We start from the raw sequence: 13034 nt of genomic DNA, 5'->3' as shown, positions 1-13034 counted from the left end.
TCCAGGCGTGAGCAGACATCTGGGGCCGCTTTGCATTTTTTCTCAGCTGGTCCAAACCGGGGGGGCTGCAGCCAGGATGCCGGCGGCCCCCTCCATCGCCCACCCCCAGCCCGTGACCCCCGCGGGCAGGATGCTGTGGCCGGGGAGGGTTTGGGGTCCCCCCAGCCCCGAGGAGGGCTGTGTTGGGGGCTGCGATGGGCAGGGATGGCTGTACCCCACAACTCGCCCTCGACTGGGAGGGGGCTGCGGGCGGCCACGTGCCCGGGGCAGGGGTGGGCACCCCCTCGGTGCCCCCCGCGGCCCCATAAAGCCCCTTTTGTCCGGCCGCCTCCGAGCCACCCTGGAAAAGCCCCAACATGGCTGCGCTGCGCAGAGCTTATTTTTAACATCTCATTAGCATCAGAAAGCAGCAAATTTCCCCCGGCCCCCAGCGAGGTTCAGAGCCCCCAGACAAAAGCCGCTTTCTTCCCGCTCGGGCTCCCCACTCACCTCCCCCCCCGCCCCCCAGCCCCTTGGGGTGCTGCTGTGTCCCCCGGCACCCCCACGTATCCCCCCCCCAGCCTCGATGGGTCTCCAGGGCCAGCGGGGTGCGGTGGCCCCGGTGTGGGGGTTCAGGCAAGGTGGGGAGACCTGGGGGGTCGAGCATCGCTGGCTCCTGGTGCTGCCCACCCTGTGCCGGGTCTGCGCTTGGCGGGGTCCCCAGCCAAAAAAGTCCCATGGGGGTGTCACTGCGCACCCACCCTGAACCCCCTCCTCGGCCAGCCCTGCCCAAACCGTGAGGCTGGAGGTGGGGTACGGGGTGTCCTGTACCCCCAGTATGGCACCAGCTTGGGGCTGGGACCTGTGGAAGGGAGGGGGTGGGTGCTGTGCCCCTCCTCATCCTTGCTCGTCCCAATGCACTGGGGGAGGCGTGGGATGTGCGAGGGAAACTGAGGCACAGCCTGGGGCGATGTGAGGGAAACTGAGGCACGGTCCAGGGCTGTGCGAAAGGGGCCGAGGCAGAGCGTGAGCCCGTGCCCGGGGAGCCGAGGGCAGGCGCAGGGCCTGGCAGTGCCCCAGCGGGTCACCGGGCCATGCCGGGCCTGGCACCGGCGCTGCCTCCGAGCTAATATTTACCCAGGCTGGAGGGCTTGGCGGCGGGGAAATGCCGCAGCCGGGCCAGGGGCCGTGAGCTGCTACGGGCGGGGGTCAGCCAGTGCCACCCACCCGCTGCCCCGGCACCACCCCCAGCCTGGGCACAGCCAGCAGCCCTGGCACCCCTGGGACCTCTGTGCCCCCTGGCAGCCCCAGGGAGAGGGGAGTGGGGTGAGTGGCAGGGGGGAGGGTCGGGGGAGGAGGGTGGGTGGGTGGTGAGGAGGGGGTGGGATGGAGGGGAGAGTGGGTGGATGGACAGACGGATGGATGGGTGGGTAAGGGTTGGGGGGACAGAGGATGGAGGGAGGGAGGGGAGGATGGATGGGAGGATGGGTGGAGGGGGGGATGGATGGAGGGGTGGATGGAGGGAGGGGAGATGGAGGGGAGGATGGAGGGATGGAGTGGAGGATGGAGGAGGGGATGAGGGATGGATGGAGGGGAGGATGGAGGGATGGATGAGGGATGGATGGAGGGAGGGATGGATGGAGGGGGGGATGGAGGGAGGGGAGATGGGGGCGTTGGGATGGAGGGATGGAGTGGAGGATGGAGGGGGTATGAGGGATGGATGGAGGGGGGGATGGAGGGAGGGGAGATGGAGGGGAGGATGGAGGGATGGAGTGGAGGATGGAGGGGGGGATGAGGGATGGATGGAGGGGGGATGGAGGGAGGGGAGATGGAGGGGAGGATGGAGGGATGGAGGGGAGGATGGATGGGGGGATGGGGAGCTGGACGGACAGAGGATGTCTGGATGGGCAGGAGGATGGAAGGGTGACTGGGGATGGATGGAAAGATGGAGGAAGGAGGGATGGGAGGATGCATGGAGGCTGGATGGAGGGGAGGCTGGGTGGAGGGAGGCATGGAGGGGCTGACGGCTGCAGGGGAGGCTGGATGGAGAGATGGATGGGGAGGAGGGTGGGGGGCTCCGGGGCGGGCGGCTGGGGGCTGGCCGGAGAGGTGAGGAGTGGAGGGGGGGCTGGAGGGAGGCGGGGGCAGGGGGAGGCCGGGGGGCTGCCGGGGGGGCTGCCGGGGGGGCCCGGGTGGGGCCGGGCGCGGCCCCCTCCCGCCGCCGCTCACATGACGCCGCTCCCGGGATGCGCCGGGCGGCGCCGGGCGTGGGCGGCGGCGAGAGGCGGCGGCGGCGGCAGCGGGGCCGCACCGGGGCGCGCCGGCTCCGCCACCGGCACCGGCACCGGCCCATGGCCCGCGGCCGGCCCGCCGCGCCGGCGCCCTGAGCGGCCCCATGGAGCAGGTAGGAGCCGCCGGGACCGGGGCCGGGACCGGGGCTGGGACCGGGGCCGGGACAGCTCCAGCACCCGTGGGTGCCCGAGGCTGGGGAAAGGCTCCTCCGGGGACCCCCGGCCGCCCCCCCGGCAGGGGACCTCGCCTGCCCCCCCGCGCTCCCCACCTGCTGCTCAGGGACCCCGTTTTGCCTTCCCGGCTGCCCTCCGCCCTTCCCCAGGCCCCCCAGCTGCTGCCTTGGCATCCCCCCCCCCACACCTCTGCCTCTAAGCTCCACATCCCGCCCCCCCACCACGTCCCCAGCACCGCCAGCGCCCCACCCCAGCATCACCAGCAGCTGCCCCCTGATCACCATCCTGGCACCCCCAGCATCACCCACCTGCTGCAGCCCTCCCTCCCACCGGGATGCGCAGCCCTGGGGCTGAGCCCCTGCCCACCCTGGTCCCCCACGTCCCATCCCTGCCTCACTGACAGCGCTCCCACCACCCATGGCATGTGCGTGGGCTCCCTGCGTGGGCACCCATGGGTGCTCACCCTGCCCAGGTGCCCACCGCCGCCATGGTTTCTAGCCCCTCGCCCAAGGTGGAGGGGACAGTCCCCACACTGCCACAGGTTTCTGTCCCAGCCTGAGGTGTGTCTCGCCCCGCTGGCTATCAGCAGCATGATTTGGGGAAGGGGGTTCTGCTTGGGGAGGGGGCTGGAGCCTCTGTGGGGTGTCTGCTGTGGGGTGTGGAAAAAGCCCGGGGTGGGGGGGGGGGCTGGGCTGAGGCTGTGTCTGTTGGTCCTTCCTCTGGCCCCCCATCTTACCACTCGCCAGCCAGCGCCTCTGGGAGCCACCCTGGTTGCCGTGCCCGGGCCCTCCCTGCTGCCCACCCAGGGGCTCTCGGTGCCCCCCCCCCCCCCCCCCCCCCCCCCATGTGGCTCTGCATGGATGGTGCTTCCCCAGCTCTGCTCCCTGGGATGGGGGGTTATTCCCCCTCTGAGCATCTCCCCCCACCACTGTGCACCCAGGCGAGTGGACCAGCACCCTTCCCGCAGCCTCTGCCTCGCCTGTTCACCCCCCCGCCCCATCCTGGCTTGGCCCAGATGCGAGTGCAGGATTTAATGCCTCGTGTGTGTGTGTGTCCCCCCCGGGCACAAGGGTCTGGGGCTGCACCAGGGACCAGGGCAGACCCACCGCTTTGGGCGTAACGCGTCCCCAGCACGCAGCGAGGCTTCACCGCACGTTGGGGGCCGCGTGCTTGCAAATCCCCCCCCCCCCTCCCCAGCTCCCCAGCTCGGGGAAGGGCCGTGGCCGGGAGCGGCAGCGTGGGTGAACACGCGTCGGTGCCTCCGCCAGCCCCGCCGGACCCCCGGGAGCTCACGCGCATCCGCCCCACCGAAGCGATGAAAACCAACGTGGGGGCTGCACGTGACGTGCTGACATCCCCATCCACGGGCTGCAACCCGGGTCCAGCATCCTCCCTGGGGCTGCGAGCGTCGGTCCCTCCGCACCCAAAGCCCCCGCCGCCCGCCGTGTGTCTCGGGGGCTGCCTTTCCCACTGGAAAAATCCCCTCTCGCGCAGATCCAGCTGCAATGCAGAGGAGCTCCCGAGCAGCCCGCACGCCTTCCCCACCGCCCTCGTTGGCGGCGATGCCTTCGGAGGAGCTGATGATAATTTTAGGCTGTGAGCGGCAGCAGGTTGGCATGTGCCTGCCGGCACCCGGGCAGCGCGGGCAGGATCTGGCAGAGATGCCCTGCGACAGGCCATGGCAGCCAGGGATGCACAGAGCGAGGGGTCCCCTGGGTCCCCCGATTCCCAGCAGGATTTCAGCCCCTCCCTGATGCGGGATGAGCATGTGAGTCCGCACCGGCCCCCCGCGCCCCCCCCGCCGTGCTGCCCTGCTTTGCTCTGCCTCGCTGCTGGGTTTCTTGGCTGATCCCATCCCACATCCCCCTGGTTTTGCTCGTGTTTATCCCCACCAGCGGGTCTGGCCGTGGGAAGGAGGGGTTGGGGCCGTAACCCTTTCGTCTCTCTGCCGCTGGCTCAAAATGGCTTCGCGAGGCGGTGGCTGCCGAGAGGGGAAAGCAGCTCTTGGCCTGCAGGCGTCTGCCTGGGGCTGGGAGGGTGCTGAGCGCCGCGTCTGCACCCGCCTTTGCCACCCATGCCACGGCGAGCGGGGTCCGCGTGAGACCCCACCCCAGTGGGGCACCCTGGATGTCCCTGTCCCCAGCTGGCATGGGCAGGGCATGATCCTGCGCTGGCATTGGGGGCTGTGGCTGGGCGATGCTGCTGCTGAGCGCCCTGCTTTTGCTTTTCTTCCTTTTAATTCATAGGATTAGGTTAAAACCCATCGCCCAGCCGGGATTCCCCTCTGGCTCCCTTTGTCTGCGGAAGCGGCTCCGCAGGGAGCGGCAGCCCAGGCGGGCGGGGGGCTCCTGCTCCCCCAGCTCCGGCTGCCCGGGATTGGGGTCAGGGCTGGGGGCCGGGGGGGCTGAGATGTGATGGGACATGATGGATCCGCTCTGCTAAACCGGGCGGCTGGCTTGGCGGCGGGAGCTGGGATGGTGATTTTTGGGTGGATGGTTATGGAATGGGGTGTGGGATGCGCGGTGATGGCAGCTCGGGGACGCCCTGCCAGGGCGGTGGGTGCCATCCTGTCCCTGCACGTGGGGATGGGGAGCTGGGTGTCCCCGGGGGGGCTGCAGATGGGGTCTTGGTGCTGGGGTGGGGCTGGGGGAGACAAAGAGGGCTCAGAGGAGGGAGGGAGCATCGGCTGGCTGGGTGCATGGTGGCACCCTGCTCCTTGGGGACCCCCGTGGAAAAGCTGCCCCAGGAGGGGGGCTGGGGTTTGGGAGCTCTCCTTGAGGCCCCCCTCCCCCCCCCCAGACTGTGCATCCCAGAACGGGAGTCACCCCTCGCTGGGGATGGCTGCTTCTCCCTGACCTCACATGAGGGTCCATCCCTGTCCCTGGAACTTGCACAGAGGGAGGGGTCAGGGCCACCACAGCCAGCTTGGGTCGTGTCACCTCCCTGGTGGGGGTGGCTCTGGGGAGGTCGCTTGGGGACCCCAGGGTCCTGGTATCCATGGCTGGTTCCTGCCAGCAATGGCTTTTCTGCACCAGGCTCCTGGCAGGCCCAGGGGGAGGGTTGTGGGCAGGATGTCACCTTGCGTCCCCTTGTGAGGGGACACAACAAGGACCCCCAAGACCAGCTGGAGAGCAGGAGCGGGTGGCCGGTGGGCACAGCCGGAGGAGGCTTCTGCTCCTTCCCATTGATCCACCACCAGGAAAGGCTGGATGTTGGTGGGGTGGCCCTTGGTGCCAGACCCACTGGACGGGACGTTTCCTGGAAAGTGTCTGTGGCGAGAGGCTGCGGCGGAGCCGGCCGGGATGGCGAGTCCTGCCAGAACCGGGCAGGCAGAGGGCAGCCGGCCAGCGCATCCCGGCAGGACGCGGGCGGGAGGTGGCCCGTGCAGCGGGGCTGGGGACAGAGGGACCCGCCGCAGGGCCAGGGGGTGCTGAGCGTGGGTGGAGGGTGGCCGGAGACGGGGTGCGGGCGTCCGGCTGCGCCCTCGCGGGGAGGAAACATCCCGTCACTCACATCCGACTGTTTGTTCCCTCCAGCTGCTGGGACGGCTCCCGAGGCCGGGGCAGGGGACAGCGGTGGTGGCAGCACTCACGGGGGTCCCCTTTGGGTGCTGGCACCCACGTGTTTCCAAAGTGCAAGATCCCCCCCATCCCACACCCCTGCTGCTGCGGGTGCTGTACCCCAGGGCGGTGGGATGCTGTACCCCATGGCTGTGGGATGCTGTACCCCATGGCGGTGGGATGCTGTACCCCAGGGCGGTGGGATGCTGTACCCCATGGCTGTCGGATGCTGTACCCCATGGCGGTGGGATGCTGTACCCCCTGGCGGTGGGATGCTGTACCCCATGGCGGTGGGATGCTGTACCCCAGGGCGGTGGGATGCTGTACCCCAGGGCGGTGTGGGATGCTGTACCCCAGGGCGGTGGGATGCTGTACCCCATGGCTGTGGGATGCTGTACCCCATGGCTGTGGGGTGCTGTACTCCAGGGCGGTGGGATGCTGTACCCCAGGGCGGTGGGATGCTGTACCCCAGGGCGGTGGGATGCTGCACCCCAGGGCTGTGAGATGCTGTACCCCAGGGCGGTGGGATGCTGTACCCCAGGGCGGTGGGGTGCTGTACCCCAGGGCGGTGGGGTGCTGTACCCCAGGGCGGTGGGGTGCTGTACCCCAGGGCTGTGAGATGCTGTACCCCAGGGCGGTGAGATGCTGTACCCCAGGGCTGTGAGATGCTGTACCCCAGGGCGGTGGGATGCTGTACCCCAGGGCTGTGGGATGCTGTACCCCATGGCTGTGGGATGCTGTACCCCAGGGCGGTGGGTGCTGTACCCCAGGGCGGTGGGATGCTGTACCCCAGGGCTGTGGGATGCTGTACCCCAGGGTGGCAGTTTCAGCATCCTGGGATGGCAGACTGTACCGTCCGACTGCGGTTGTGTGTCAGCGGCTGTGTGGGAAGCGAGCGGCTGTGCGGGAGCTGCCAGCCCAGCGGGACGTGCCCGTAAGCAGGATCAGGCCCTGCAGCTTCGCTCCAGCCCTGAGTTCCTGGCGCTTCCGTGGCAGTGGCTGACGGCTCGGTCATTTATTTTTCCTGGTGGCGCTGAGGTTTCTCCGGGCGCCCAGAGGAAGTCGTTGTTGACACAGACTTTCTTAATTGTGTCACGGAAAACTTGCGCTTGCTGGCTGGGTCCGCGCTGTGCGGCACGGGCTGGCATCACCGCGGTGGCATAGGGTGGCATCCCTGGGGTGGCATCCCTGTGGTGGCACGGGGTGGCATCCCTGTGGTGGCACGGGGTGGCATCCCTGGGGTGGCACGGGGTGGCATCCCTGTGGTGGCACGGGGTGGCATCACTGTGGTGGCATGGGCTGGCATCCCTGGGGTGGCACGGGGTGGCACGGGCTGGCATCCCTGGGGTGGCACGGGCTGGCATCACTGTGGTGGTATGGGATGGCATCACTGTGGTGGCATGGGCTGGCATCCCTGGGGTGGCACGGGGTGGCATGGGCTGGCATCCCTGTGGTGGCATGGGCTGGCATCCCTGGGGTGGCACGGGGTGACACCAAGGGAATGGTGGGGACAGGGGTGAGGATGGTGATGCCATCGGTGGAGGAGCCATCTCAGGGTGCCATGATGTGGCATGGGTGTCCCTTGCCTAATCCTGGTCCCTGGGTGTCCCTTGCCTGGTCCTGATCCCTGGATGTCCCATCCTGGTTCCGGAGTGTCCCATGCCTGGTCCCAGTCCCTGGGTGTCCCTTGCCCGGTCCCGGTCCCTGGGTGTCCCGGCCCTGTTCCCAGGTGTCCCATCCCAGTCCCTGGGTGTCCCATCCCGGTCCCTGGGTGTTCCCTTCCCATCCCTGAGTGTCCCTTGCCCGGTCCTGGTCCCTGGGTGTCCCACCCTGGTCCCTGGGTGTCCCTTGCCTGGCCCTGTTTTCCTGGGTGTTCCATCCCAGCCCCTGGGTGTCCCTTGCCCATCTCTGAGTGTCCCTTGCCTGGTCCTGATCCCTGGGTGTCCCATCCCTGTCCCTGAGTGTCCCATGGCTGGTCCCAGTCCCTGGGTGTCCCATCCCTGTCCCTGGGTGTCCCATGCCTGGTCCCAGTCCCTGAGTGTCCCATCCCTGTCCCTGAGTGTCCCTCTCCTAGTCCTGATCCCTGGGTGTCCCATCGCTGTCCCTGAGTGTCCCATGCCTGGTCCTGATCCCTGAGTGTCCCCTGGCCACCCCTGGGTGTTCCCTTGCTTGGTCCTGATCCCTGGGTGTCCCCTGCCCATCCCCGAGTGTCCCTCTGTGCCCTGTCCCAAACCCCCTTGTGTTCAGCCCCCACTTGGGTCCAGCGCTGTTGGCACCTGGCTGTCCCCGTGTCCCCATGTCCCTGTGGCTGTCATTGCTCCCCGCTTTCCTGCGCCGCCTCCTGCTTTCCCATCACATGCGGCTCCGTCCCCCCCCCGCCCCGGCGCTGCCCGCTGCCCCCCAGGGCTGGCGCTGGGTCCCGGCTGTGCCCACCACGCGTCTTGTGGCCAAGTCCAGGGTGACTCGGGGCTCGCGCCGCAGCGTCGCCGCCGCCGAAACGCCTTTTGAGGTGCCGTTTGCACCCCGAGACTCAGGTGTGGGAGTTAATTGACTCGGCGGCTGCTTAATGACTGCTTCAGGGTGCTGTTCTGCGGGCCGGGCCCTGTCCGTCTGTCCCCGTCCCAGGCCCTGTCCAGCTGTCCCCGTCCCAGGCCCTGTCCGGCTGTCCCCGTCCCAGACTCTGTCCGTCTGTCCTGCTGTTTCCCGTCTTCGCCGTTTCCTTTCCCCGTGGGTCTGTGTCAGCCTTTGTCCCTCCGTCAGCCCCAACCCGGCTGTTTCCGTCCCCGTGCCTGCCGGTGCCAGTCCCCATCGCTCCTGTCCCCTGTCCTGGCGTTTCCTGTCCGTGTGTCCTTCCGTCCTCCTCCCACATCGCCCGGCCTTGGCCTGGCCCTGCCGGTCCCTGTCCGGCTGTCCTGCCATCCCTCTGCCCCCCCTGCTCTGTCCTCTTCCTGGTCCCTGTCCCTCTGTCCCAGCTTATCCTGTCCTGGGTGTCCCCTGTTCTGCTCCCTGGGTGTCCTCTGCCCATCCCTGGTGTCCCTTGCTTGGTCCTGATCCCTGGGTGTCCCCTGCCCATCCCTGGGTGTCCCTTGCCTGGTCCTGATCCCTGGGACTCCCCTACCCGTCCCTGTTCTTGGTCCCTGGGTGTCCCTTGACTAATCCCGGTCCCTGGGTGTCCCATCCCGCTCCCTGAGTGTCCCATGCCTGGTCCCAGTCCCCGGGTGTCCTCTGCCCGTCCCTGGGCATCCCTTACTTGGTCCTGATCCCTGGGTGTCCCCTGCCCATCCCTGGGTGTCCCTTGCCTGGTCCCAGTCCCTGGGTGTCCTCTGCCCATCCCTGGTGTCCCTTCCTTGGTCCTGATCCCTGGGTGTCCCCTGCCCATCCCTGGGTGTCCCTTGCCTGGTCCCAGTCCCTGGGTGTCCTCTGCCCATCCCTGGTGTCCCTTCCTTGGTCCTGATCCCTGGGTGTCCCCTGCCCATCCCTGGGTGTCCCTTGCCTGGTCCCAGTCCCTGGGTGTCCCAGCCCTGTTCCTGGGTGTCCCATCCCGGTCCCTGGGTGTCCCTTGCCCATCCCGGTCCCTGGGTGTTCCCTTCCCATCCCTGAGTGTCCCTTGCCTGGTCCCTGGGTGTCCCACCCTGTCCCTGGGTGTCCCTTGCCCATCCCTGGTGTCCTTGCCTGGTCCTGATCCCGGGGTGTCCCCCCCTGCCCATCCCGGGGTGTCCCCCCTTGCCCAGTCCCGGTCCCTGGGTGTCCCTTGCCCGGCCCTGTTCCCAGGTGTCCCATCCCAGTCCCTGGGTGTCCCTTGCCCGGTCCCGGTCCCTGGGTGTCCCTTGCCCGGCCCTGTTCCCAGGTGTCCCATCCCGGTCCCTGGGTGTCCCTTGCCCGGCCCTGTTCCCAGGTGTCCCATCCCAGTCCCTGGGTGTCCCTTGCCCAGTCCCGGTCCCTGGGTGTCCCTTGCCCGGCCCTGTTCCCAGGTGTCCCGTCCCAGTCCCTGGGTGTCCCTTGCCCGGTCCCGGTCCCTGGGTGTCCCGGCCCTGTTCCCGGGTGTCCCATCCCAGTCCCTGGGTGTCCCTTGCCCGGTCCCGGCCCTGTTCCCGGGTGTCCCGTCCCAGTCCCTGGGTGTCCCTCGCCCATCCCTGTCCCCGGCTGTCCCCTGCCCATCGCGCTCCCATCCCGGCTGTGCCTGCCCTGCTCCCCGTCCGGGCGCTCCCGCAGCGCCGGTTCCTGCCGCGCTGTCCCGGGGCCGGGCCCGCCCCGCTCGGTGCCGCGGTCCCTCCCGCCGGGGCGGGCCGTGCCGTGCCGTGCCCCGCCCGCTCCCCGCCCGCCGCCGCGGCCGCCCGGAGGAGGCGGAGCCGCAACCGGGGCCGGGGCCGCGGCCGGCCCAGCCCGAACCGAGCCGAGCCGAGCCCTGCCGGACCGGACCGTGCGGGGCCGGGCTGGGCCAGACCGGACGGGACCGCGTCTTCCCGGGCCGTGCTGAGCCGGGTCGGGCCGAGCCGCGCTGAGCCCAGCCGAGCCGAGCCGTGCTGAGCCCGGCCGGACCGAGCCGCGCTGAGCCGGGCCGGACCGAGCGAGGCCGGCCGCCGCGCCCCGATGAATGGGATCGCCTTCTGCCTGGTCGGGATCCCGCCGCCCGCCCCCGCGGTGAGCGGCACTGGGTGATACTGGGTGGACTGGGGAGGCGGTGGGCTGCGGGGGTAGGGGCTGGGGGTGCGGGGCTGGGTGCTGGGCGATGCCCGGGCACCCAGGGGATGGGCTGGGGGCAGAGCCAGCGCCCTGGGGCTGGGTGGTGGGGCAGGGGCAGCGGGGCAGGGGGCTCCAGCCACCCGCCCAGGGCTGTGTGCCACGGGCAGTGCTGGCCGCGGTGGCTCGTCCCCGGTGCCTGGCCAGCACGGCGGCGCGGCAGGGCGGTGGGGCTGAGGCGGCTGGATCCGGCCAAGGGGGCTGAAGGCGAGACCCTGGGGCTGAGCTCCCCCTTCCCTGGGACAAGACCCACAAGTGCCCACGCGTGTTTCCTCCAGACCCCCAGCCGGGCTGTCTCCTTGTGGGTCCGGCTGCTCCATCCTTGCCAGCTCCATCCCGGCCAGCTCTGGCACTGGGCAGGCAGCAGCCCGCCCCCCCCCCCCCCCCCCCCCCCAGCCCCTCCGGGTCATGTCCTGCTCCCCCAGCTCGGAGCAGCCCCCCTGCCCGCACAGGTATTTGCAGCACCGCTGAGCCACGCTGCCCGTGTTCCTCCCATGCCGTGGCCACCAGTATCACCCAGCAGCGCCGCACTGGAGGGCACTGGGGCCATTCCCGTCTCCCCTGGGAGCAGCGTGGTGCCAAGGGAGGCCAGCCGAGCCGCCGGCTAAAACCCCGTTTCCTGCCCGTTTTGTGCCAGATCCCAGCGAAGGCGTGGGGTGGGGATGGGGATGGTGCTGGGGGGGCTGGTGGTGGAGGGGGCACCGGGGTAGCGCCCAGGCGGGGGTGCAGGCCACGGTGTCCGGCTGGCGCAACGCTTGCTAATTTGAGCAGAGGTTGCACGTCCTCACCCCAGAGCTGAATTCGGCCTCTGTTCCTCAGTTCCTGGTTATTTGAACTCGGCTTCCTCAGCCCGGCGATGGGGCTAATAACCATCCTCAAAGGATTAATTGGGGTGTGCGAAATGGTTCAGATATGAGGAGTGCTGCTCGTTGCAGCGGCTGAGCATTAATCATGGTTTCTCTTCAGATTCCTCCCTGCTTACTCCGTACCGCCGGGTGCTGGCATTCGGATTTTTGGGGGCGGGGGATCAAATCAAGTCTCTTGAAATCGGCTGCGTTTTGGGGTGAAACGTGCCCTCCGGGGGGGCAGCAGCAGCCAGAGCGTGGGGGCTTTGCTCAGTGCCCACCTTTGCCCCCGGCTCCCTGTGTGACTGGGGGCACTGGGTGACTTGGGGTGTGTGTGGAGTTATTTAACCGCCACAGCCTCCCCCTGCACATCTGGGAAGGACGGCAGTGAGGAAAGCGCTTTGCAATCCTCCAGCAAGGATTTTGTGCTGCGTAAGCAGAAATCCTGCCCGACGGCCACCCCCGGGGCTGCGTGGCAGGGGCTGCCCCCCACCAGCCCCAAGCCTTTGCCCGGCGGCTGCTGCCCTCGTCCCCGTGTGGCTGCTGCCTCCATCCCTATTTACTGGCACTGCTCGGCACACTTCGTTTATTAATGCCTTCTTTTTTTTTTCTTTTTTTTTTTTTTTTTTTTTTTCTTTCTTTCTTTCTGAACCCTGAACTTGAAAGACAGGAAAAGCCTGTGCTCGGGGCTGCTGCCGCAATCCTGCCTTGCAAGCGCGAAACCTGGCACCGGCGCCGGGTTGGGGCACGCGGCGCGATGCCATGCCGGGGTCTGGCTGGCCACATTGGGCTTCTTGGAGCCACGGGTCCCCAGCCACGCGGAGGGCCCTAACCTTGCCACCGCTGTGGTTTTAACCTTGACGTGCATCATGCGCTGCACCCAGCCGGCACCTCTGGCACCGGTGCCTCGCCCCGCGGGGGGACTGCTGGGTGATGTGTGGTGTCCTAAACCCACCCCAGGGCTGGCAGCGCTGCCTGGGCGCCGTCATCTGCAGCATCGACTGCCAAGGAACCGCCGCTGGGCATTTTTAGGGCTTGGGGACTGTGGTCTGCAGGGGTTTGACGTTGCAAGTCTGGCAGAGGGGACACGTGGTGACAGCTCTTGGTTTGGGGTCAGAGCATGGGGGCTGGCTCGCGGCGTGTGGGTGCTGTGACCAGCTCCCGGCAGCGCTCGGAGCCGGTGCCTGGGACCTCTCCTCGGTTCATGCAGAGCCACTGGTTGGGAGAAAGCACGGAGGGATGGGGTGTTGTGCTGGGAAGCTGCTGAGCCCTGGGGATGGCCTTTTATTCTCATTAAAGGGGGAAAAAAAAAGATTAGGTTTCAAGTCGGTGCCGTCCCATTAATAAACCAAGTTTGTCTTCAGCAGGCAGCAAGACCTGATTTAAAAGGAATGGAGATAGATGACCTATTTTAAGCTCTCAAGTTGGAAAATATCGACCTGGCT

General features: G+C 68.3%; 1 protein-coding gene across 1 annotated transcript in view; it reads left to right on the top strand.

Annotated features, from left to right (window-relative positions):
- The first annotated feature begins 10373 nt into the window (after window positions 1-10373).
- The window catches only part of ARHGAP23 (Rho GTPase activating protein 23), a 31654-nt gene continuing 28993 nt past the window's right edge, over window positions 10374-13034 (top strand). Inside the window, 1 exon segment of the mRNA XM_040617577.1 lies at window positions 10374-10645. Within this exon segment, the coding sequence (XP_040473511.1) occupies window positions 10595-10645 (51 nt within the window). The 5' untranslated portion in view covers window positions 10374-10594.

The sequence above is a fragment of the Falco naumanni genome, chromosome 18 (genome assembly GCF_017639655.2).
Source record: "Falco naumanni isolate bFalNau1 chromosome 18, bFalNau1.pat, whole genome shotgun sequence".
NCBI classification, from domain to species: Eukaryota; Metazoa; Chordata; class Aves; order Falconiformes; family Falconidae; genus Falco; species Falco naumanni.
Note: the sequence above shows the minus strand (reverse complement) of the source record. Positions and strands in the feature narration are given on the sequence as shown.